Source organism: Cajanus cajan, chromosome 9 (genome assembly GCF_000230855.2).
Source record: "Cajanus cajan strain Asha chromosome 9, NIPB_CcT2T_4, whole genome shotgun sequence".
NCBI lineage: Eukaryota > Viridiplantae > Streptophyta > Magnoliopsida > Fabales > Fabaceae > Cajanus > Cajanus cajan.
The window spans coordinates 12,275,221-12,300,966 of record NC_138525.1 but is presented as its reverse complement, the minus strand read 5'-3'; the positions used below and the strand labels follow the sequence as shown (position 1 = coordinate 12,300,966).

The following is a 25,746-nucleotide window of genomic DNA, read 5'->3' as shown; positions in this document are numbered from 1 at the left end:
TACTCCTTCCGTTATTTTTTATATGTCACATTTTTTTTTAAATTTTATTTTTATTTATTTATCAATTTTAAATTTTAAGACAACATTAATTATCATGTTATTAATTATACCATTATATTTCACATAATTTTTAATTAATTTACACATCACAAGTTGACAACTAATATGCATTTATTATGAAAAAAAATATGAAAGAAGATATAATAAGAAATATTAAAATCATTCTATCAAAAATAGAAAAATTTATTATGTTTCTTAATTTATGTAAAACAACCTTTAAAATGACTATTAAAAAGAAACAAAGTAGTACTATTTAGTGAGGGTTAAAAATTTTGTAAACTATCTTAATCTCATCTTAAAAAAGTCACTGTTATTTTATTATTTTAGTAAATATTTTGAGTATATAATTTCAATTTTAAAAACGGTGACTTGTGTTAATTTGATTTTTAAAATTTCATTTTATGCATCATTATTTTTTGTTTCATTTATGTCATCTATATGCAATTCAACTCCTAACTTTGTATTTTTATTCTTTTTTTGTGTAACCTAAATTTATTAACTTTAACGATGAACTTGACTTAATTCAGGAATTGAATAATTTGAATTTTGTTATAAAATTCACAGAATAAAATATTAAGTAGATTCACGTTCATTTTGACCACTGGATAGTCTTGAAATTGATCATTTTTTTTTTGTTCTTTTGAGAAAACTTAAACTTCAAGAATATTTTACAAGTTAACCAACTTTAACGAAGCAATCATCTTCTACGAAGATAATCAACCCAAAGTTAATAGCAATTGAAAATTATAGAGTACGTCATATATAAAATACCATTTCATCATAGATAAACAGTTAATCTAAATAAGTAATGTAACTCGAAGCGTGTGGTTCAGCGGTAGGAATTGATTCATACTTAAGTAAGGTTAGGAGTTTGAATTTTATCTTGTGTATGTAGTAGTGTTAAATCTTGGAGTCAGCTATCTCACCCTTTGAAGTGTCTTTAGGGACGAAGCTAAAAAAAAAAAAGAAAATCACTAAATAAGTAATAACTTTTACATTTTCTTTCTTTTGGATTATTCTATTTCATCTAAGGTAACAATGATTACTAGAATTAGTCTTAGAATTGTAGTAGGGTCCACTGTAGAGTCTTTGGTGGTCCATTTGAACAATAAATTATGATGGTTATGTTGGACACTAACCAAAAAGTGAAGAATGCTGAGGTGTTAGAAATAGATATTGATAGCAACCATGGATGGTGTATATCAATTTTGACGTGGCACCAATATTGGATTTCCATATAGCATCGTCTTTCTTGCTTTTCATTTTTCTAATTCAACATTTTTTTTATTATGTATATTTCTTAACTATCTTTTTTTTCAAACTGTAAAAATTATTAAAGTAAATTTTATTTCTTATGATATAATACACATAATATAAAATTGATTTCTTAAAAATATATTTTAAAATTAATTATTTACTTTTTCAATAAAACTTTAATGATTTTCCGGCGGAAGTATAATACTTGTCGGCAAACAGCAGTGGCGGATCCGGATCCACAAGTAGTGGCATTATGTATAATGAGTTCAAATATAAAAAAAAATAAAAGAGGCAAAATATGATTTAAAATATTTATTTATAATGAGTAAAAATTTAAAAGTATGAATTTAAATGCATAATATTAAGGAAGAAAAATATAAAAAATTCAAATATTTATAACTATCTTTTTTCTTTTTTTTTTTAAATTAGAGTGTCCTTATACACTCTCACCACTAGGAATGACAAAAGGACATGGTAGATACAAATTTCATTATCCTGTCCTCATCTCTATTCTTGTATCTTATATCTATTCTTGTACTCATATTTGATATGTATAAAATTTGTGTCAGTGTCCTTGTCCTCGTTGGATATCGAGTATATCCATATTCATCCTGTACCAGCCTATAAATTAATCATTTAACATAAATTTAAAATAATAAAATTACATTAGTGTGAAGTAAATTTTTTAAAAATAAAATAAATTTCAATAAATTTAAAGCAGGTACAACTACAGAGCATATAAGTATATAACCATCTTTGTTCTCATACTCAATTTAATAAATCAAGTATTACTCATACATGTAATTATACTTGGTCAAACCGAATATTTCCTATCAAAATCGCTATGTGTTTGTGTATTATTTATGCGTACAAATTTACTTATCATCCCTACTCACCACCACGTAGGTCTGTTATTCCCAATCATATAAGTCAATATTTTAGCATGTATATTTTACAGGTTAAATGTTTATTACATATATCTAAATTTTATACACAAATAAATATTATATTTAAATGTATAAATTAATTTAAAATTATATAAATAGATATTTTTAAACATAAATTATATTTTTGATTAATGATAAATAATTTATTGCAACAAACAATTATTTTTAATTATTAATAATTTATTTTAAAAATATTAATTTTTAATTTATAAATAAATATGATAAATAAAATATCAATTAGATAAAAAAAAAGTAAAAAGAATCCATTAGAAAAATGTTTTGATCGAATAATAACTCATTAGTTTACAAAAATGTTGTCATACCTTAATATATAATTGTTGATTAATTGATATGAGATATTGAATTGTAGTCCAATACATAGAATTATATTAAATATGTAGAGTTATTCAGACAAGATTATGTTATATATATATATATATCACCTAACGTAGAGGAGGTGACAGAATCCAAATGTAAAAATAAAATAAGGCAAAACTGATTGCAATTGCAATCATTTTAAAAATAAAAATTGAAAATGACTTGAGACTTTTATAATCATAAGAATAGTAATTAATTAATATTTTAATTTGGATATTATATAAATTATCTAATTAAATTTTTAATAAAAATATTTTAAATATATAAAATATATTATTTATTTATGTAAACTAAAACAATCATTTAATATATGTAAAATATTGTTTAATAAAAGTATTTTTAGGAATTTTCTTTATTGATAATATTTTAAAGAATTTCTATTAGTCTTATTTTTATATTTATATTTAAATTAAAATTTAATATTAAAATAAAACATCAATAGTTAAAATAAATTGTATCATAATATAAACTATTCATCTTAAATATAAAATATAATTTATGTGTTTAAAATATTTATTTTATAAATTTTAATTATAATATAATTTATGTATTAAAATTATTTATTTATTATAAATTTTATTATATAAAATGAATATTTATTATACCTTATAAGTATACCTTTTCATTTGAATTCCTGAATGCGGTTAATATGTCATCATATTTTACTTAATAAAAAATCAAAATTAACACACTATATATTACAAATTATTTTAGTACATACGTACTCGCATGGCTGAACCAATTAGTTTTAAACAAAAGTTTTCTTTTAAAATCAAATCTCCTAAGGGTATTAGTATTTACAGGAAATTGAAAAACAGAGTCTGAATTGTAGACCTGAATAAGATAAAATTACTGAATTATTCGTTATTTTAAAAAAAAATTGAACAGTTATTATCATAATAAATAAAGGATAATAATGTTTTAAAAATTGTGTTAAAAAAATGATGAATGAACATTATATATCGTTACAGATGAATCAACTAATAGTGGATCCAATTATATCTTACAATCCCTTTTTCTCTTTAAAAAAATCGTTTTGAAAAGAGAAAAAGATAGGCAATAATAGTGTAGATTACATAGTCTTTTAATCTAAATTAATTTTAGACTTAAATATGTTTTTACTCCCTCAAATTTAAGATAAATTTATTTTTATCTCTTAAATTTAAAATTATTATTTTTAGTCCCTGTAATTTTCAAAAAAATTGTTTTAGTTTCTTAGGTCATCGATAACATATTTGAAAGTAACTAATTAAGACAGTTATGCAATATCAACCAGATTTAATGTGATATTTTCACTAATAGGGACACCAATAAGTAGATTTTATGCAATAATGTTTGATAAATTTCTTAACAAAATTTGAATATAAATACTAAATTAAGATTTTTTGAAATTACAGGGACTAAAAATAACAATTTTAAATTTGAGAGACCAAAAATAAATTTACCCTAAATTCTTTCAAAAATATATAAGTTTTCTGAGTCATAAAACAGATTTAGTCCAAAGTATTTTTCTTAAACAAAGCATCCAAAACTTCATATGAAAATGGTTGAACGATAACTTTTTTTTTTTTTACTGAATTCTTTAGTGTTATTTATAAGAAGTGTCCAATCATCATTTTGAATGATATATTTTGCTTAAACCTTTTTATATACAAAATAATTTTAACTATCCTAAAAGAGAAGTTTTTTAAAATAAAATATGGAATGCTTTTAAGATATTAGTTAAGTATTTTTAGCGAGTTTTAAACATTTAAACAATGCTTTCATTAATTAAAATGCATAAAACTTTTGGCATAGTACTCTCGAGCATATACTCTTTGAAGCAAGTGAACCTTCTAGGTCTAATAAGTCCACACGTTGCACGATAAAGATGGAAAAACAAAGAAAACTTTCACTAGCTTAGAAAAGTACAATTAACTTTTTGGGATATCTCTTTGATCAATATTACTATCACCTTCTCTATCAACCAAGAATATTGAGTATTGTATGTGGAAATGTGAGGAATAGATACGTAACACCACTAGTTTTCATAAATAAAACAAAATAGGAGGTTTTAATTAATAAAAAAGCTTTAAAAGAAGTTGTATTTATTTATTTATTTATAAGAACATTTCATTTATAAATTTTATTATCACCTTATAAATTTTATGGACATTGTATCGCAAACTTCGGTTAAAACGCTTAATTTTCTCTTATGTTTTGAAGTTGTGAAGTGACATTCAACAAATATTAGCCAAGTTATCATCATGTAATTAATAAAAAAATTTATGCAAGCACATGTATAACGGAACAAAAAGAATCAACTGGTTCAAAAATATAATCATTTGAAAAACAAAAATGCTATGAATATGTATTTGGATATCAGTTCTTCAAGCATAAATTGTTTTTCTTCAATATTGTGAAGATTCCATGTATCTACACCGAAAGAGTTGATCTCTACTTTAAAAATCCTTGTGGAATTGTATATATCTCTCCTTATTGTAGACTTCCAATTTTGTACTCTTATATATATATATATATATATATATAATCAATTTTTCTTAATTCTACTCATTTATCATTCAATATTAATTTTCTTCTAAAAAATTTCTAAATCATAATAATACTTCCTTTCTCTTTTAGGGTTTCTTAAACTCAAGTAGAAAATAGTCTAGTCCAATATAATAAATTAGTGTTTGATAATAATAAATAATTTACCAATCAGATTTGAAATAATATATATATATATATATATATATATATATATATATAAGGAAAATTCAGAAAAAGACAAAGAAAGAAAAAAGAGAAGCTACCACCCTACTTTTTATCACCACTTTTTCTTCCCATAACTAATTTTATTTGAGCTCCTCTATCAGCCACCAACAAACCTCCTAAAATTCTACTTCTGCTAGATATGTAACCAAAATCTCAAGTTTGCCACCAACTACTACAAAAAAAAAAATTTAAGCTACCAAAAGCAATCAGTTCAAGACATAATTATATAAATATCATAACATTACATGAACAAATGGTTGGAAAAAAAAATTTCAAACAAAGAGAACCAAAATAATAGCTAATTATCAAGAGTGAGTAGAATTTGAGAAAAAAGTAGAAGAGACGAAACCAATGCACGATCAACTTTAGGTATCAATTACTCTCTAATTTTATTTTGTATGTTGTTATTTTGAAATAATATGCATTCAAATCAATTTTTGATCATACTCTGAAACAATTATCTCTTAGTGAAATTTTTTAACATTGAATTAGAACCTTCATTCCTAAACCTCAACTAGGAGTGGACAAAAAAAATTGAACTAATGTAAACTGAGCTGCACTATAAAAAACTGAACTATTTGTAAAAAAAAATTGAACTAAACTATTTTTAAAAAAAATTGAACTAAATTGTTTGAAAGCTAAATTGTACTAAACTAAAAAAATTAAACTAAATTATAAAAATTGAACTATTTTTTATAAACGGGTAAATATTAAATGTGTCTAACATGCTATCTCTTAATGGATTAGCTCGATAATCCAACGACCTAGATTTTGGAAAAAAAAAAAGTGATAAAAAAATCGTGTCAATTTTGTCAGACCTAATGGGTTAACCAAGTTATGTTGGGCAACTAATTTTTAGATTTAAGATCCCCTAAGTTTGTTTGACTCAATTTAATAATTTTTTTCCTTTGAAAAATTTAAATAAAATAGCAAATAAAATAAAGTTGGCAAATGTGTCCTATCTTGATAAACTAACAAGTCAAAATTGTTCAATTCAAAGTATTAAAACAGTTTAGTGCAATTTGAATTGCAATTCAGTTCAAGTATTTATAGTGCAGTTCAGCTTAGCTCAATGACACAAAAGAACAATTGATGAAAACTTTAGGAGAGACTAGATTGATGTAGTTCCTCCTTCAAGTTTCTTGGATGGATCTTTAACTTCTTGGACTCCTTCAAGCTCCTTCAATGGCTTCCTATGATTTTACAAGTCATGTCTAACACATATGGGAATGGTAGGATCTCCCTTGGTGACCCCACACTCTTGAAGAGTGATGAGTCCCTTCAAAATCTCACCACACTCAAGAGAGGATAAGAGAAAAGGAAGAAATTTCAAGGAGAGAAACAAGCTTTGAGTGAGAGAATTAGAGAAAAGTTCATCCAATTCAATAATATGCTCAAAACTATTTAGCCATTACAAGGAAAAAACCATATATAGGATTTGGTTGGCATATGGCGCAAGTTAGACTAACCATGGTCAAGTGTAACCATGGTTAACTATCTTGTACTTAAACTAGCCAACCCTAGTTAAGTATTTAGAAGCTTATGGAGTAAGTTAATTAATCCTAGTTTAGAAATAACCTAGGTTAGCTTAAGCTAACTCCAACTACCTAACCTAATCATTACAACTAACAAACTAATGATTACTTTTAACAAGTTTGTTAAGATATCACCATCAAAGCCATGTGACTTATTTAACAACTTGGATGACTAAATTGGCTAGGTTTGGACATCCAAACCACTTGCATAAGCAAGTGGATGCCCAAACTATGGACCATGAAAAAGTTTGGGTCATCCAAACCCAAATAAGTCTATGGCATTAGTCAGTTACACCTCCCCTAAAGTATTAATTACACCCTTAAAGAAAAATTATACAAGGACAAAAATTTTCATACTACTTGACCTAAAATACAAGGTCAAAAAATAAACTATACAATATATACAATAGAAGACTAAGCAATTAGGAGAACACATACTTTATGCTCATGAAGCACATCATCCTCTCTAATAGCTTCCTCTAGCCTCCTAACTATAGACCTTGTCAAAGGTCCTATGATTTTCAAGAATGGTCCTCCATCATCCTCTCCTTCTTGAGAAGAATCTAGCCTCAAATATAGTCCTTCATCATCAGTGTTAGCTACTCCTACAAAAGGCAAAAGATCACAAATATTAAATGTAGTGCTAACACCATACTCAAAGGGTAAATCTAGCCTATATGCATGATTATTTATTTTTTAGAGGACTTGGAATTGACCATCTCCTCTTGGATTTAGCTTGGACTTCCTTTGAGAAGGAAACCTTTCCTTTCTCAAGTGAAGCCAAACTCATTCCCCTTCCTCAAAGATAAGTTTCTTTCTCCTTTTGCTGTTGTAATCAACATATCTTTGAGTTTATTTTTCAATTTGGGTTTTAACCTTCTCATGATATTTTTTTAACAAAATCAACGCTAAATACTCCTTATTTATGCAATAAGGAAGTAGTATTGGAAGTATATAAAGAGGAGTAAGAGAGTTAAATTCATAAACAACCTCAAAAGGAGAAAGATTAATTGTCTTGTGAACTAACATGTTATAAGAAAACTCTATGCAAGGCAGATGTTCATCCCAAGACATTTTATTATTTTTAATGATTATCCTCTACAGAGTGAAAAAAGATCTATTCACTTCTTCTGTTTGTCATTAGTCTGTGGGTCACAAGTAGTATACAAAAAAAGTTTAGTTCCAAGTCTTTCCCAAAAAAATCTCTATAAATAACTTAGGAACATAACATCCCTGTTTAACACTATTATTTTGGGTATGCCATGCAATTTAACAACTTCCTTAAAGAAAAGTCTTGAGTTATGTCTAGCATCATCTATTTTGTGGCATGGTATAAAATGAATCATCTTGCTAAATCGGTCCACGTACTACCACAAAGATAGAATCATAATCTCTTTGGGTTCTTGGGAGACCAAGCAAAAAATCCATACTAATGTCAACCCAATGGGTACTACCTATATGAAGAGGTGTGTAGAGTATATGGGGCATTATTTTAGACTTTGCTTGTAAACAAGCTATACATCTAGAAAAAAACCTTTGGACATCTATTTTCATGTGTGGCCAATAAAATCTATATTTTAGAAAAGTTAGAGTTTTATCAACTCCAAAATCCATGAAACCCCTCTCATGAATTTTTTTTACAAGAAACTTTCTTATGGATCCTTGGGGTATGCTAAGTTTTCCCATTTTAAAAAGGTTCCCCTTCAAAACATAGAACTTGTTGGAGAAAAAATATACATTACAAGGGGGTTTAATAGTGTATATCAAAAACTCGCACTTTTTGAAATGAACTAAAGTAGTAAAAGCTTTGACAGACAAAGTGTTGGAATGCAACAAATGAAAGAGCACAAATCTTTTATACTAGTTCGTCTCAAATACAGAGACAACGTCCAATTCTCAATCCAGTCAGATTGAGTTCCACTATCTTTCAAAAGATTCAAGTATTCTTTAAACAAGCCATTCCTGACTCAAACCTAAGTAGTCTTTGACTTGCCTTTTCTAGCAACTACTTAAGTATTCTTTCAACAAGCCTCTCCAAGCTCAATCACCAAATATTCTTTTCAACCAAGCCTTTTCAGGCTCAAACACTAAGTATTCTTTCAACAAGCCTCTCCTAGCTTAACCCTTACAAATAGAAATTTGAAGAGAGTTACAAAGATAGCTTCATCTTTTCCAGACGTGACGCTATGCAATTTAAGCATAAATAAACTATACAAGACATAATTTATCTACAAGGTATGCATTTCGTTTCTTTTTTGTAATTTCCCTTGCTCTCTTATGTTGTATATCTATGTCATTTTCTTATATCTTGATAGAGAACCCCTAATATAGTAGTTTGGAAGAAAATGATCGTTGAGAAATCTTCTCAAGATGCTTTGTTTGTCTTCTCTTCGAGATCACAAAGAGAGAGTAAATTAACCGTTATTGCAAGCATTTAATGCTTTGCATGAAGAAGTCCATCTCTTATCTGATCTTGGCAACTACTTATCATCATCTTGTTAGGTAAGGTGAAAAGAAGTGGCTAAATCAGAGTAGTGCGACGTGTTTAGAGTTCTTGTCTACTTTTCTGAGATTTCCAGGATTTTTCTTTCTTTCTGATGCAAGGATTTGACTTTCCATTTTTAGCAGTTTTCGGTGTCTTCAAGGAAGCTTTTTATTTGATATGTTAAGGAATAAAGTATTCAATGCTCTTAAAAGATAATCTGACTTTATAATGAGAAATAAATTTAGTAGTGATTCAGATTGTGTGCTTCATTTGATTTAGACACCCAATTTCGTCCGAGGTACCCAAACCAAGGACAAAGGTCTACTAGAGTGAGACAAACAGGGCCCAACGTGTTGGGTAACATTTTTGTTCTGATAATATCTCTTGTTATAGACCAAATTTTGACGATCTGACCATTGAAGTTAAAGATCAATGTATTACAAAAATATCATCAAAATCTCAGCATGATCCAACGGTTAACAAATTCTCTAAAAATCTCGCATTACAGTTGGAAAGAGCATAACGTACGACCCCTTAAGGCCCAATAAAACACCTAAACGGATCAAGATAGCCTCGGAAGGCCTAGAAAATAGAGAAAACCTAATCTGGGGTGCGAAATGGCCATTCTGATCATCGGAACGGGCCGTTCCCAATCTAAAGGGTTGCCAAAATGTGCCCCGCATGCATTTGAGCGAAGGTTCTAAATTCTTCTCTTTTTATTCATTGTTTTATTTATTTTATTTTATTATTTTGTTTATTACTTTATTTATTATTTTATTTATTGTTTTATTTATTATTTTCTTTTATCATTTTATTCATTGTTTTTCTTATATGCAATAAATAAATAAATAGCCATGTAAATAATAAGTATCTTCGTCCTGTAAATAGTTAATAAAAGGAGTAAACATTTAAATTATTATTTATTATTATGCTAAATTTTTCATAGAGTACCAAATTAGGGCGTTGTAGAGTGTCCGACACTTTCCCTGCACGTAACCGACCTCCGAACCTAATTTTATCTATAAAGGCCATTATTGCAATTTTAAAAACCTTTTATTTTTTCGATGTTTTGAGTAAAACATCGATGACGATTCCTTAGAATTCTTTTTCATTGATTAGAGATTAGTCTGGTTTTCAGGCATTTCCTAATCGATGAGATTTTCTAAATAGAAGTTTAAACCATCTATGGGAAAGATCAAAATTTTTTGGATTCCGACAGTCCTTCGTCGAACGAAATATGATGCTTGTTTTATCTGAAATTTTTTTGTTTGTTATCATTATAACTTATATCCTCTTGAGGGATCCAAGATCATCTTTTGATTTTACAGAATCCATCAAAAGGCTTCTTAAGGCTTTGAGCATAAGTGGATTGAAAATCTTTATCATGCTTATACAATTCTTTAATGTTATCAAATCCAAGAATTTGAGATCCAAGGATAATAAATAATGTGTCTTTTAGAAAGAACATCAACTATGACATTATTTGTTTTCTTCTTATATTTGATAACATAGGAGAGTTATTCTAAATATTCAGTCCACTTAGCATGCCTTTCGTTTAACTTACTTTACTCTCTCAAATACTTAAATGACTCATGATCTATATGAATAATAAACTCTTTAGTCGCTAAGTAATGTTCTCATCTTTGGATGGCTCTAATAAGAGTATATAGTTCTTTATCATAGGTGAGATAGTTCAAGGTGAGATCACTTAATTTTTCACTAAAGTATGCAATTTGAAAAAAAATAAATTCGATAAACTCACTATTACAAATTTATTTTAATTTATCCACAATTTCTGTAATACAAAAATCACTACTAAATCTATTGCATAAAACTCTATATACTATTACAAGTATTTTTATTAATAAAAATATTATATAAAATCTATTTAATATTATACAGCTATTTAATTTATCAAATATTTTACATGTAATCTTAAGGAGCTAAAATAAGTTTTTTTTTAAAAAAAATTACAGTAATTAAAATAATAATTTTAAATTTAATTAATAAAAATAAATTTACTCTAAATTTAAAAAGCTAAAAACATCACACAAGCACACACAATTTAGTTAATATATAATCATTATTAGACACTCAAATGAGTTATATAGATTTTATTATTGTTTACTGTTAGAGTCAATATATTCAATATACTGTGATGGAATTGATAGTACATATAATTTAGTTTATAATCATTTTGGACACTTATATAATTTTATTGTTTACTGCTAGAGTCAATAAATTCATTATACCGTGATGGAATTGATAGTTTGCTAAAAGCACTTCTGAGTTCTGATGATACTATAAATTTCCAATTTTTAAAACATACAAAAGGAGGGGGAAAACAGTGGAATTGACAGAAATGTTAACTCTTGAACAGTGTTATGCCACATGTAACTTGAAGAGACCGGAAATGACAACAAGCAACAAAATATGGTTATTCACGGCTTGCATCGTCATCTTCTCCCAAAACTACATTCAGAGGGTATCTGAAAAGTCCTTTAGTATATCATCTCACCAACAAAATACTGGAAGGAATGAATTTTTGTTTCATAGTCCACACGTATATACGAATCATTTGCTTTTGTAAACTATCTCTTCATCATCCACATCAAATGCTGGATTGCAGAGGCATTTGAAGAGCCTACCGAGACCCTGCAGAAGCATAAATGAGTACATATTTTGGTAATCAGAGTATCATGTACACGTGGTGGTATAAATATTATAAAATTTGAAGACAGGTCCAATGCAAATGCATGTGATTAGTTCTAAAATATTTCTATACATGCCTGTGTGAAAAAGGGAGTTCGATAAGAAATTGCTCTAGGCGATTCATCATCTGAAGAATCAGAACTGCTTCCATCATCATCTGAATCAGCAGCAATCTTCTTCTTCAATGTTTCTCCATTTGGATACTTGTCCTGAAGTAAGCAACATCACATTATGTCAGCAAACTTGATGTTAGCTTGTGTTACTCTCTTGTGGGATAGGAATTTGGCCTTATAAGATGCAAATTGCAAATGAAGACTAAAGATGTCTTGTTTTTCATAGGTTGATACTTACACACAATTACACTGTTTTAAATGCAAGGTACATAATTGACTTCAATTTTCCACTATATCTAAATATACTGAAGCAGAACTTGAGTTAGTATGGAAGGAGTTTAACTCACACTCCCTACTCAATCAATCAAGTGGACCCCTTAATTAGCTTAAATAATATGTTTGATTTCTCTAAAAAAAAATCCTGTTTTGATTTCTGAAACATCCTTTTGCTTTTATTTTTTAGTATTGTTGTTTCAATTCCTATAAAATTGTAAATTTTCAATATACGTTTCTCTTGTTTTTGGTTAGAAAAAAGTTTAGATTACGACAAAGCATTAATTTATGTAAGACCAAAATTAATTACTAACCTCCTTGAGAATTTTTAGTAGGATAATAGATCTTCTACTCCATGCTTGACACAAATCCACGTAAAAACATACAAAAATACAAGAGAAGTTGGATTCGATCTCAAGTTTTATATTTTATTTCCTCTTATATTATAATTCATTTTTATTTTAGTCACTCTTATTTCAGAAGATCTTCATTTAGTCCCATTATAATTTTACATGGAACATCTTTCGATTAACACTTACATGACCAAAATAGAACAGTCATATACAACAGTAACAAAACTGTAATTTAAACTAAAAGTTATTGTAAATAAAAATCCACAGCCTATATTTCTAGAAAGTTGAAAGTTAGAATACTTTATGCTAAAGTAACTGAAAATTCACACCTGAAATATTTTGCCAAGAATTTTAAGAGCGGTAGCCCGAACTCTTAGTTCCTCTTTCTTAACGTTATTTTCCTTTAGCACCTGCAACAATAGATTTATGAGCAAGAATATCTTAGCCTTTTATTTCCTTTGTTCTGGTCGTAGGCGATAAAAAAGACCTTGTTCTTACAAGTCACAAGAGAAATCATATCTAAAATTCATTATATACAACTCGTCTCATATTACATTAGGTTTTATTGTCTCAGGCTTTCTAGCTAGCAAACTATTCCACATTTCACTATGTAGAAATAGCAGTTATTTTTTCATACCAAGAGACATCATTCATGATATCTGGAAAAACGACAACGAATGCAATAACCTGTTTCCAGTTCAACTATGGAACTACAAATATCATATTACACGGAAATACAAACAGGATTTCATATAATTAAAACGAGTTAAGAACTCACCATTTGACACACATGTACGAGGGTTACTTCTATGTCTACTACATTTAACTTCCACAAGGAATTCATCAATGTATCCTTATTGAGGCGAAGGTGAGAGTCAACATCATTTTCATGGGCACTACTACCATCCATTTTAAATTGCTTGCGGATGTCTTCTTGAAGCTGAAGCAACTGATACGCACCTAAATTGCATGTGCTCGATCAAATTAAACTTCATTTGGAACGAATAACTAAAGAAAATGCAAGAGTTTTAAGGGAGGGCATGCTAATATAATTGTCTCTCATGTCATTTACCTTTAGCAGCAGTGAATTGTGATTTCCAGAAATGCCCTTTATTGCGTACCCATTCAGTCAGAAATGGCACTCCAAGATAAATGGCTTTCTTCCCCAGTTCTTGTGCTGCCTGTCTTGAATATATGTATCCGATGGTATGCAACATATCAACTCCAAATGCTGCATTCAGAGACAGTGGAGACTAATTGATTATATTATTGATACAATATCATGCTACAAACAACTCCAAATGCTTTAGTTATTACTAATTTACTAAGCGATACAGATACTGCCATTTGAGATTCGGTGGCAAAATGTTTGTCAATTCGTTTAAAATTTCAATCAGAGAAGTGTTGGGAATTCCATGGGGCATCTACTCTGTACAATGAAACTAATATTGATAGCATTGAATGGCGATGATCAATGGCACCATGTGTTTAGTGCCTAGCAAAGTATTACAAATAAAGGCAGGTCAAAGTTCGCTAACCAGCACGAGAAAGCCGTCTTGCTTCAGATTCTGCGCGTTGGAAAAATCCCTTTTTGTCACCACGGACATATTGGCTGAGATAATCTCTCAAAATTCTTGCCAACTTTTCTTCCCTTTCTCTTTGGACAGCCTATATTGAAACACAGAAAACTTAAGGTAAATTTTGAAAAATAAAAAATTACCCCCTCCCCCACCCTTTCTAGATTCTATCTACAGTTTAGTATGTCATCTTTTCTCTTGCATTATAACTTCTCTGAAGTGAAATGGATATTAAAAAACTGTGTATACTCAAGAGAAATATTGAACAAAAGAGGCAGAAGCAGTATAATGAGAAGTAGGGCATTGTACAGATATTTCAATACAAAGAAAGAATAATCACAGTCGTAGAATTGAAATCACTTTTTACAACAAATAGAATAGTAATACTGCTACAGAAGATTTAGCTCAACTAAATAATATAATAGCTTAACTAGTCAACCATACCAAACTAAGAAAATAAATTACTCTTCAAAACAGATGAAATTAATATTCACCACTTAAGCATTCTAGTTCTAGGTGAATAAAATTGAGATTTTTTAATTTTGATCAACGAAACAAAAAGTCTCAACTGATGATAATTTTCGTTTCACATAAACAAAGTTACACTATTTGAAACGAGCAGGCAATGTGTGGTTAGAATTTTTTTTTAGCATCAAAATGAACCTAACAGTGAAAATATGATTACACCCCAAAGGCCAAATCCATAACCTAAACATTTTTTTTTTCTCTTAGCAAAATTACATGGACAGAGTAAAAGTAATAAATGAAAAATTAAAACATTCTTGCCTTTAACTTTTCATTCAGTTTATCAGGATCCTCAGTTTCATCAGCTAGCCCGGAAGAAGCCATTGATGCCACAGCTAAATGCCCTATGTAGTCCTCAAACAGTTCACTCCCAAAGAGCAGAGCGAAGACAGCCATGGGGTCAAGCATAGTTTCCCTGTCAAGGAATCCATTAATCTATGAAAACATAATTTTTTTTATATAGCAATTTAAGAACTTATTTAGGTCAACTTTTTCAATTATACTTAAAAAGCTTATTAAAATAACTTCTAAACTAAGTGCTCATGAAATAAATTCTCCTATGATAAATGCACCCACAAAACGGGTAATATACAGATCATCTCTTGATTTTTATTCATTGGACCGTTGTCTTTTTTTTTTTTTTTCCCCTCTCTTTCCGATTAATTTTTGAGGAATTTGCACTTTCTTAACCAGATTGAACTCTAAGCAAATTTACACTCTCGTAACATGTTGATGCATGTGTTTCTAATCAATCAAGTAGAAGTGTGACTCAAATATCTATTATTATTTGTACGATACTTAGTTATAGTACTATTTCTCAATTAGTATTATGTATATTATAAGGTAAAATTCTAATTCTAATCGTGTAAAAGCACCAACAATACTACATGTACTGTTCTTAAGTGTTGTCCTTATTGTTCCTAGTCATGCCTACTACGACTTTTTTCTTTTTTTTCCTAGCAAACTGATCAAAACAATCAACCCAGATTGTTAGCGAATACAGCAAAGTCCCCCCATCGAATGATAATTAAGCTGAAAATTATCATGACATGTACCTAGATACAGAATGCTTCCCATTTTGATTGTACGCATTCCTCTGCACGGGATCGCTCAAAACCTGGTAAGCTTCACCCAATATCTGCCAACATCACAAATCACAGCATACAAAAATATCATACATAACAATATCCAAACATTAAAGAACCTTGAGCCGCTAATAGTAATAAAAGTAAGTCTAGTTTTCATCAACCTCAAGACAATCGATTAGAAATTACTCCATAAAATTTTTACATAGTTAAAATAATCATTACTATACGAGTTTAATAGCACTCTCGGTAAATATATTATATATTACTCAATACATTCAGAAATCACGATTCCTATAATTTTTATATAATAATTATAAAAGTGAACAAACTTAATTGGAGTGTAGTGGAGTTACCTGGAACTTGTGTGCAGCGTGAGGATCGTTTGGGTTTTTATCGGGATGAACTTGCATTGCCTGTAGCAGAAATAAAGAAAGTGAAAAATGAAAGGAACATTGAATTGAATTGAATTGAATTGAATAGAATAGAAGAAGAACCTTGTAGTAATAGGCCTTGCGAATTTGGTCTTGGGAGGCAGAGGGAGTGATCCCGAGGATATCGTAGAACTCGGTTTCCTTCACCATTGGGCGTGGGAATGGCGAAAGGTGAGAGCGAAGAGAAAGAAGAAGGGAAGGAAGAGGGGTCACGAGGGAGTGTGGGCTTTACACTTCTCAACCGCAATATTGTATTTCTCGGGAACTGCTTTTTCGCGGGAGGAAACAGTTTTTTAAGCTCTCTTCTGTCCCTCCCTCTCTCTTCATCATTTTTCTCGTTTCAAAATTCCTTCAGGGATTGCCTTTAGGAGCTGTCTGTGGGCCTTTCACTAGTGAACCTTAGTTGGGCAAGTAAACACCCATTTTCATTTCCCAATTTACCAAAAAAAAAAAATACAGAGAGGATTGAAATTAAGTGCCCCTACTTTTAACTATCCCAACCTCTCCTCTCCTCACGAAACTATTAGACTAACTTAAAATTAAGTTAAATTATATTTTGTTTGACTTCTTCATTTTAAAATAGAAATATTTATAATTTTTATTTTTAAAAATATAAAATTTGGTCTTATTATCAATTATATATATATTAATTATTAAATTTTGATATTATTTAATAATGTATTATCATTTAAATAATATGATATTTAACGACGTGATATATTAAAAAAATTAAAATTCTATTTATTATAATGAATGTTTATTTTATTAATGAATATTATTTAATTTTTAGTATTTTTTATTTTTAAATACTAAAATACTTAATGTATCATTTATGTAAGAATGTTTGTTAAAACTTAACGATTAATGGATGTTAATTTAATAAAAAATTAAAATTTTATATTTTTAAAATTAGAATTAAATATTTTTATTTTAAAATATAAGGACTAAAATTAAAACTATAATTTAATCTTAAAGTTATTAAATAGATTTCTGAGTTTATTAAATAATTTTTAAAATTTAACGCTGAGTGTATGAACGTGTTTTTTGTTTTGTTTTGTTTTGTTAATATAGTTATGAATTTAAACTTAAAAAAATGTATTTATAATTTTTCATTTGTTAGTTGTTGATTTGGAGTTGAGGATGGTGGTGAGAGCAGAGTGAGTGAGGAAGAGAGAGTGATGCTTTTTCTCTGTTCCGCCTTTGTTGGGCTTGAAGGATGGGAGAGTGTTCTTTGTAAAAGTACTTTTTGGGAAAATGGAAAACTTTTTATTTTCTTTTATTTTTGTTTCCAGCTGAAAGGTGCATCATCATTTCATGAATTGGTGTCAGGGACCCCTCTCGACAGAACCTGAAAGCAAAGGAAAAGTAAAATTAGAAATTCCAAAAATCGTAATGAAAGAAGTTTATGGTAATAATAAAAAGAAAAAGGTCCTACCGGGAGTCGAACCCAGGTCGCTGGATTCAAAGTCCAGAGTGCTAACCACTACACCATAGAACCAATTGTTAATAATTCATTCAATATTCTACTTTAATTCATATCATGTATTTTCAAGAAGGATGCACCCAATACGCATAGCTGAATTTATTATTTATTATTTCGTCAAAATTCCAAATGACTTATTTTGATTTTATTTTTATTTTTGTGAATACATAATGACTCATTGTTGGCACTTGGCACTGTTCACAAGACATTTTCTCAACAAGCCACCATCATTGTTTATTTTTTTTATTTCATCAAAATTCGTACCATAAATTTCAATATTTCAGAATCAGAGACCAAAATTATACATAATCCAAACTAAAAGAAGTATAACTTAATTTTTATATATCAATCGAATTTTAAAAAATTATGAATCACTAATAAAATCATTGTATTCTAAACAAATTAAAGAATATAGGCTTATTAATTAAGATGCTTTTTTACTAACATGGTTAAAAAAATGCCTTTGTACTGAAGCACTTTCTATGAAAGTCTTCAACATTTTTAAAGAAAATTCTTGTGATTTGTTCTCAACTAAATGTCCATGAAAGCTAAAAAGTGGATCATATGAATCGAGACACTTGATTTATGACACGTGCAGGGGACAGACCATGTACACATGATTTCGTTGGGCATTGCCCATGCTGTTGTGTAATAAACAGGGATGGCATTTTTCCGAGTAAAACCATATGATTTCTGGAGTGTTGCAAATATAAACATACACCTCAAAATTCCTGTTTTCAGAGACAATTCAAACCTTATCAGCATCATGAAATGACAATAATGTGACACGGCTTCTGCTTCTGTGTATGAGTTGGATGTTGAAAATTGAATCAAGTAAAAATCACAAATTAATTAAAAAATGAAAATCGGTAAGAAAAAATTACAAATTAGTGATTTCATTTCATTTTTAAATATTTAAAATCACATAATTTCATTCAATTTTATGATTGAAATGTAAAATCGTTCGGAGCCAAACCAAATTGCACTTATTTGTAAAAAAAAATTTCAAATACATAATACATGTATATGAAACTAACATATAATATAAAACATGTTTTATAAAATTATAAGTCACTAAAAAAAATGATTTTCTTTAGATATATATTACAATAATTGAAAAATATTTTATAAAATTAAAAATTATTAAACTAAATTTTAGATTGAAAAATTATAAATTATCTATGATTTTTAAAATCATTTTTTTAAATGATAAACTATGTATATAAGAAAAAAATATTTAATATACTAACTAAAATTATATTAAAATAATTAAAGTGATGTTTTTATTAAAATAATAAAATAAATCAATGTTAAATATATTAAATAATCAAAATATTTTAATACTTGTATATATATATTTTTTATTTTAACGTTTGATCTTACACATAAAATATAATATTACACTTTCTTATTTCTAAATAATAAATTTTAAAAATTGCAAAACTAAATCACAGAAAAATAGTTTAATTTAAATCAAATTTTATAAATTATTTAAATCAAATCATACTTAATTTTCTTATTCAATTTAGATGACTTTTAAGACCAAAACCAAACAACACTTAATTCCCTTGTTTAATTTAAATGACTTTTAAGATCAAAACCAAACTACACCGCAAACACCCCTAATTAAGAGAGTAAGAGCCATGATGCCACGTTTTTTTCTATTGGTTAAAAACTTCTTTTCGTCTCTTACATTATTTAATATTTTCAATTTAGTCCCACTTTAATTTTTGGTCTCAATTTGGTCCCCAATAATTTAAATCGTTCCAATTTGGAACTTCCGTCTAAATGATTTAGACGGAGTTAACTGGTGGCCAGGTGGATGTCAGGTGGATGCCACATAGATGCCACGTAGGTGGATCCAAAAATACTTGAATACACCTGGAACCAGAACGACCCGTTCTGAAACCAGAACGGCCCGTTTTGGTTATATTAATGGTGTGTAAAATTTTCACCTGGAACGGGCCGTTCCAGGTCCAAAATTAATACATCAACAGTGTAACCAGAACGGGCCGTTCTAGTTTGAGAACGGACCGTTCTGGTTTCAGAACGGGTTGTTCTGGTCCAGAATTTCGTGCCACAAAAACCAAAATACAAAGCATTTTTTTTAGGAAAAATACAAAGCATTTCAAACACTAGATTTAGTCATATTGTTAATGAGGATTAATAACTTCAATCGCTAAACATTTGGACTATACAGTATATTATTAAGGATGATGCAGTGTATCACTAAGGACAATGGTAACAAGTTTTATTTCATTGTTAGTCAAATTGAAGTGAACCACTTACTACCAAATTGACACTATACAGTCAAGGATAAAACGAAACAGTGTTTTTCCTTAAAGTCATTGACGATGTACCCCAACAATAACAACCTGTTCTTGAGGAGGTACCCCTAAACCCTGAATTTTATTTTCAATTCTTGAAATACATTGCGGCATTTTAGTCAGGATTTTGAATTGGATAAATTCAAATCAAAGAAATATTTTGGAAGGTCTTATCTTATTTAATTTTTTTTTAGTTTTATTCATAAATGAATATTAATTTATTGTATATTTTTATTTATTATATATTTATTAATATAGATATAATAAAAAAAATAATAAAAAAAGCATGGCGTTCTGGAACGGCCGTTCTGAATTCAGAACGACCTGTTCTCAATTCAGAATGACCCGTTCTAAAACCAGAACGGCCCATTCTAAAACTAGAACGACCCGTTCTAATATCAGAATGGCCCGTTCTGGTTTCAGAACGGGCTGTTCTGGTTTCAGATTTTTTCAAAAATTTTGGTGTCTACGTGCGCATCCACGTAGATGCCACGAGGCCAACAGTTAACTTCGTCTAAATCATTTGGACGGAAGTCCCAAATCGGAACAATTTAAGTTATTGGGGACCAAATTGAGACAAAAAATTAAAGTGAGACTAAATTAAAAATATTAAATAATGTAAGGGACCTTTTAACCTTTTTTATTTGTTTCATCTTCTAAATTTCTAGCTGTTTTCTACTTATTATCGTGACCACTTTGTTAGTTTAATCGCCAAATACAGTAGACCATGGCTATCAATAATTTACTGATTTGCCAATTGTGTTAGGCCCATTTCCCAGTATGACTCACCAGACCCATTAAGTGTGCAGGAGGAAGTTATTACTTATGGAAGACCCCAAAGGATCCATAACAAACCACCTCACCTAGACGACTACGTGACTGAATGAATTAGTGGCTGCATATTATTCAATGGGCAATTCGGTTATTGTATGCAGGACAGGGTTAACAAACTTTTATTCCTTTTTCTTTTGTCGCATTGTACGTAAGGTGCATATATAGCACCATGAATTAAGCACAAAGGGTAATGATAATTTTTACGTAACTGTCACATCTTTCTTTCTGATATCCCTTTTTCTGATTTTCTTCTCTTTCTTTCTGAAAACCCCCTTTCATTGGTGCTCTCGTTGTCCCCACATCATGTCAGACCCCTCTGACGCCATTTCCAAACTTGACAAAAAAATTGAACAAATCCTCCTTGCCCAGGCTAATTTTTCCAACACTTTACATGACATTGCTTCCCGCACGTCCCTTTTGGAATCCAAACCATCTCCCCCACCACCATTTGCAAACCACACCTCTCCTCGACCCATAAAATTTGACTTACCCTCCTTCAACGGGGATGATGCTCTGGGCTGGATCTTCAAAATTATCCAGTTCTTCGAGTTTCATCAAACCCCTCCGGAGCAACGCACTCAAATCTCTTCCTTCTATCTTGAAGGACCAGCACTGGCATGGTACCAATGGATGCACAACAATGGTCTCCTCACCTTTTGGGACGCCTTCCTTCGTGCCTTAGAGCTCCGTTTTGCCCCCTCCAAGTTCGAAGACCCCATTGTTGCACTCTGTAAGTTGTCTCAGACCCAATTACTTCAAGATTACATCATTGAGTTCGAATCCATTGCCAATCGCATCTCCGGCTACCCAGCTAGTTTCTACCTTAGTTGCTTCATTTCTGGGTTGAAACCACATCTCCGTCGGGAGGTTACAGCTCTACAACCCACCGACATGCCTCAGGCGGTGGCTTTTGCCAAGCTTCATGACGATAAGTCCCGTATTGTCACACCTCCATTTTCCAGATTCTCCAAACCATCCCTGCCACTAACCGCATCCACCCCACCCAAACCGCTTCCCCCCTCCTTCCTACCCCCTCCACCAAAATACCCATCAAACGACTCATTGAGGCCGAAATGCAGGATCGTAGGGACAAGAACCTTTGTTACAACTACGATGAAAGGTACACCAGGGACCACCGTTGCAAATCACAATTTCTCTTACTCGTTGTCCCTACGGCTGACGACATCTCTGATAGTCTTCCAGAGCAGGAATCCCAACCCCCTGATGACCCTTCACTTGAAGCGGGTCTGATCAGTCTCCACTCTCTTTCGGGTCAATGGACTCCACAGACTTTTCGGATCACCGGGTCACTTAAAGGGTACGAGGTCCATATTATGGTGGATAGCGGGGCAACACACAATTTCATTCAATCCAAAGTGGCCCACTTCCTTAACCTTCCCCTCGAGCCCACTTCGAGTCCACTAAAGGTCATGGTAGGTAATGGAGACTTCCTACCGTGTACAACTTATTGTCCTCAAGCCCAAATTACTCTTGCATCTCTGAAATTTCCCATTGATCTATACCCCTTAGACCTCTCTGGTACAGATATTGTGTTAGGAGTGCAATGGCTTACACAAATAAGCCCATTTATTATGGACTACAATGGGCCCTTTATGCGGTTCATGTGGGAAGGCAACATGGTCGAACTAAAGGGAGAACATAGCTCCAGCCCCATCCCAATCACTGCCCACCAGTTACGACGCTTACATCATACAAACCGTGTTGAAGCTCTTTTCCAACTAATACTAGAGCCTTTTTCACCAACACTACCCTTACCCCCTCAAACTCAACAGCCACAAACAAATTCCACCATTCCTTCCATTGCCCCCCCATTCCAATCATTACTCACAAAATATTCCACCTTATTCACCACCCCTACATCCCTTCCACCCTCGCGAAGCACAGACCATTCCATTCCCCTACTGCCCAATACCCCTCCCATTTCAGTTCGACCATACTGCTATCCTCATTTCCAAAAACAGGAAATCGAGACACAAGTTGCAAAGATGCTTGAATCTGGGTTTATCACTCCCAATACCAGTCCATTCTCATCTCCGATGCTCTTAGTCAAAAAGAAGGACGGCACATGGCGATTTTGCGTGGACTATCGTGCTCTAAACGCCGCCACTGTCAAGGACAAATTCCCCATCCCAACCGTTGATGAATTGTTGGACGAACTCGGTCATGCTTCATGGTTTTCCAAGCTTGATCTCTTCTCAGGATTTCATCAGATATTGATGGTGCCTTCGGATTCAAAGAAAACAACGTTCAGAACCCATAACGGCCATTTCGAGTTCAAGGTTATGCCCTTTGGGTTGTGTAATGCTCCATCCACATTCCAAGCTACCATGAACGACCTGTTCCGGCCACATTTACGACGTTTCATCATTGTTTTTTTTGATGACATACTCGTCTACAGTCCCACATTGGAGTCTCATCTCAGCCACCTAGAAACAACTTTCCAACTTCTGCTTGCAAACTGTTTTCACCTCAACGGCTCCAAATGTTCAATTGGCCAGCAATCCATTCATTATTTGGGTCACATTGTATCTCATAAAGGAGTGCAACCTGACCCTTCTAAAACTCAAGAAGTGCTCGAATGGCCAACTCCAACCTCACTCAAATCCCTTCGAGGCTTCCTGGGGCTTACAGGTTTTTATAGACGCTTCGTGGCAGGTTATGCGTCTATCGCTTCTGCTTTAACTGATTTATTAAAGAAAGATAATTTTCATTGGTCTGATTCTGCTTCTGTTGCATTTACCTCTCTCAAAACTGCTTTAACCAAGGCTCCAGCTCTAGCTTTGCCTCGTTTTGATTGTGTATTCACAGTGTAGACAGATGCATCAGCCACGGGCATGGGAGCCGTGCTTTCACAAAACGGACACCCCATTGCTTTTTTCAGTAAACAGTTCTGCCCCAAATTACAACACTCCTCTTCTTATATCAAAGAATTATGCGCCATCACAAGTGCTGTGAAAAAGTGGAGGCAGTACCTGTTGGGTAATCACTTTATCATACTTACCGACCAACAATCCATAAGGGAGTTAACATCACAAACGGTTCTCACCCCTGCTCAACAGCCTTATCTGATCAAGCTTCTAGGCTTTGATTTTGACATTCATTACAGGCCAGGCAGAACTAACATTGTTGCTGATGCTCTTTCCAGGGTCGAATCACCACCAGCGACCCCTATTGACACTACATTATCACATTCGGCTCTCTTCATCTTATCCATTCCCCATATGGATTTCATTGAGGATCTAAAGTCCTCCCTTGCTTCCAACAGTGACTTCCAGGACGTCAAGAACAAGTTTGCTAGCACCCCCTCCTCATTTCCGGACTATTCACTTCATCAGGATCTACTTCTCTTCAAAGGCAAGATTTGGCTTCCCCGTTCCTGTTCCATGATCCCTTTACTTTTGCAGGAATTTCACTCCACCCCACTAGCTGGCCACCCCGGTGTGAGTCGCACTTTGAGCAAGTTGCAGGCCAATTTCTATTGGGCTAACATGCGGAAGGATGTCCACACTTTTGTCTCTCAATGCACTACATGTCAGCAGACAAAGACACCAACTCGATGCCCTCCAGGGCTACTGCAACCTATCCCACCACCAGAGCGCTGCTGGAAAGATTTGTCACTGGATTTTATACTAGGACTTCCCCCATACCAGGGGCATACTACTATACTCGTGGTAGTGGATAGATTTTCCAAAGGGGCCCATTTTGGCATGATGCCACGTTCTTTCTCTGCTCTGAAAGTTGCTGAACTTTTTATTAACATGGTGTGCAAACTTCATGGTTTTCCTCGCAGCTTAATTTCGGATCGGGATCCTATATTTTTGAGTCAATTCTGGCGCGAATTATTTCGTCTAAGCGGCACTAAGTTGCGTATGTCTACCGCCTATCATCCTCAAACGAATGGCCAAACAGAGGTGGCTAACAAAATCCTACAACAATACTTGAGGAGCTTTGTGCATCATCGCCCTTCCTTGTGGGGCAAGTTGCTGCCGTGGGCTGAATGGTGTTTCAACACCACTGTGAACAGCTCTACGGGCCTCACACCATTTGAAGCAATGTTTGGTCACCCCCCTCCTAACATTCCACAGAATTTGATAGGGGACTCACCTAATGTTGCAGCCCATTCCGAGGTTACTACTAGGGATGCGATTCTGCGTAAGTTGCACTCTAATCTCCACAAGGCACAAGAGGCCATGAAGAGATGGGCAGATACTCGTCGCCGCGATCTTCATTTTGCTATTGGTGACTTGGTTTATGTTCGCCTCCGCCCTCGTCGCCAAGCCTCAGTCACTGGTCCCTACCTTGGTAAGCTGCAGAAGAGGTACTTTGGTCCTTTCAAAGTCTTGGAGAAGGTTGGCAATGTTGCCTACAAGCTTGACCTGCCACCAAATGCACGCATTCATAATGTCTTCCACATCAGTCTACTTCGCCCTCATTTGGGTCCTCCACCATCACCTCAGCCCCTTAGCTTACCTCTAGACGTAGAGGACAACCAACCCATACTGGAACCTGCAGCCATTTTGAACTGGAAGCTTTCGAATGATCCTGATGACCCTCAGCAACTTGTCTTGATTCAGTGGCAGGGGTTTCCCC

General features: G+C 31.9%; 2 protein-coding genes and 1 non-coding gene across 3 annotated transcripts; 1 reads left to right on the top strand and 2 right to left on the bottom strand.

The window, feature by feature from the left end:
- Positions 1–11,653: 11,653 nt before the first annotated feature.
- LOC109793998 (DNAJ heat shock N-terminal domain-containing protein) lies at positions 11,654–16,879 on the bottom strand. Its single transcript, XM_020353476.3, has 10 exons — positions 16,555–16,879; positions 16,414–16,473; positions 16,028–16,110; positions 15,234–15,387; positions 14,409–14,538; positions 13,943–14,101; positions 13,649–13,830; positions 13,200–13,280; positions 12,209–12,340; positions 11,654–12,074 (listed from the first exon to the last, which is right to left on the bottom strand). Exons 1-10 carry the CDS (start codon positions 16,639–16,641, stop codon positions 11,994–11,996), a joined length of 1,149 nt encoding a protein of 382 aa, XP_020209065.1. The 5' UTR covers positions 16,642–16,879; the 3' UTR covers positions 11,654–11,993.
- A 1,038-nt stretch (positions 16,880–17,917) lies between these two features.
- Positions 17,918–17,989, bottom strand: TRNAQ-UUG (transfer RNA glutamine (anticodon UUG)). The gene has a single exon. It is a non-coding gene; the product is annotated as a tRNA-Gln (tRNA).
- Positions 17,990–21,438: 3,449 nt separating this feature from the next.
- LOC109810500 (uncharacterized) lies at positions 21,439–23,969 on the top strand. The gene is made up of 2 exons (XM_083064135.1): positions 21,439–22,038; positions 22,098–23,969. Exons 1-2 carry the CDS (start codon positions 21,439–21,441, stop codon positions 23,967–23,969), a joined length of 2,472 nt encoding a protein of 823 aa, XP_082920261.1.
- The last annotated feature ends 1,777 nt before the right edge of the window (positions 23,970–25,746 follow it).

What these genes read in the sequence shown, in the direction of transcription:
- LOC109793998 (XM_020353476.3), bottom strand. Translation starts at nt 16,641, where the DNA reads ATGGTGAAGGAAACCGAGTTCTACGATATCCTCGGGATCACTCCCTCT. An exon ending in GCAAGGCCTATTACTACAAG is followed by an intron (nt 16,474 to 16,554) that starts GTTCTTCTTCTA and finishes TTTCTGCTACAG; the next exon opens with GCAATGCAAGTTCATCCCGA. An exon ending in AACTGAATGAAAAGTTAAAG is followed by an intron (nt 14,539 to 15,233) that starts GCAAGAATGTTT and finishes GTTTCAATATAG; the next exon opens with GCTGTCCAAAGAGAAAGGGA.
- LOC109810500 (XM_083064135.1), top strand. Translation starts at nt 21,439, where the DNA reads ATGTCAGACCCCTCTGACGCCATTTCCAAACTTGACAAAAAAATTGAA. An exon ending in CCACCGACATGCCTCAGGCG is followed by an intron (nt 22,039 to 22,097) that starts GTGGCTTTTGCC and finishes TCCATTTTCCAG; the next exon opens with ATTCTCCAAACCATCCCTGC.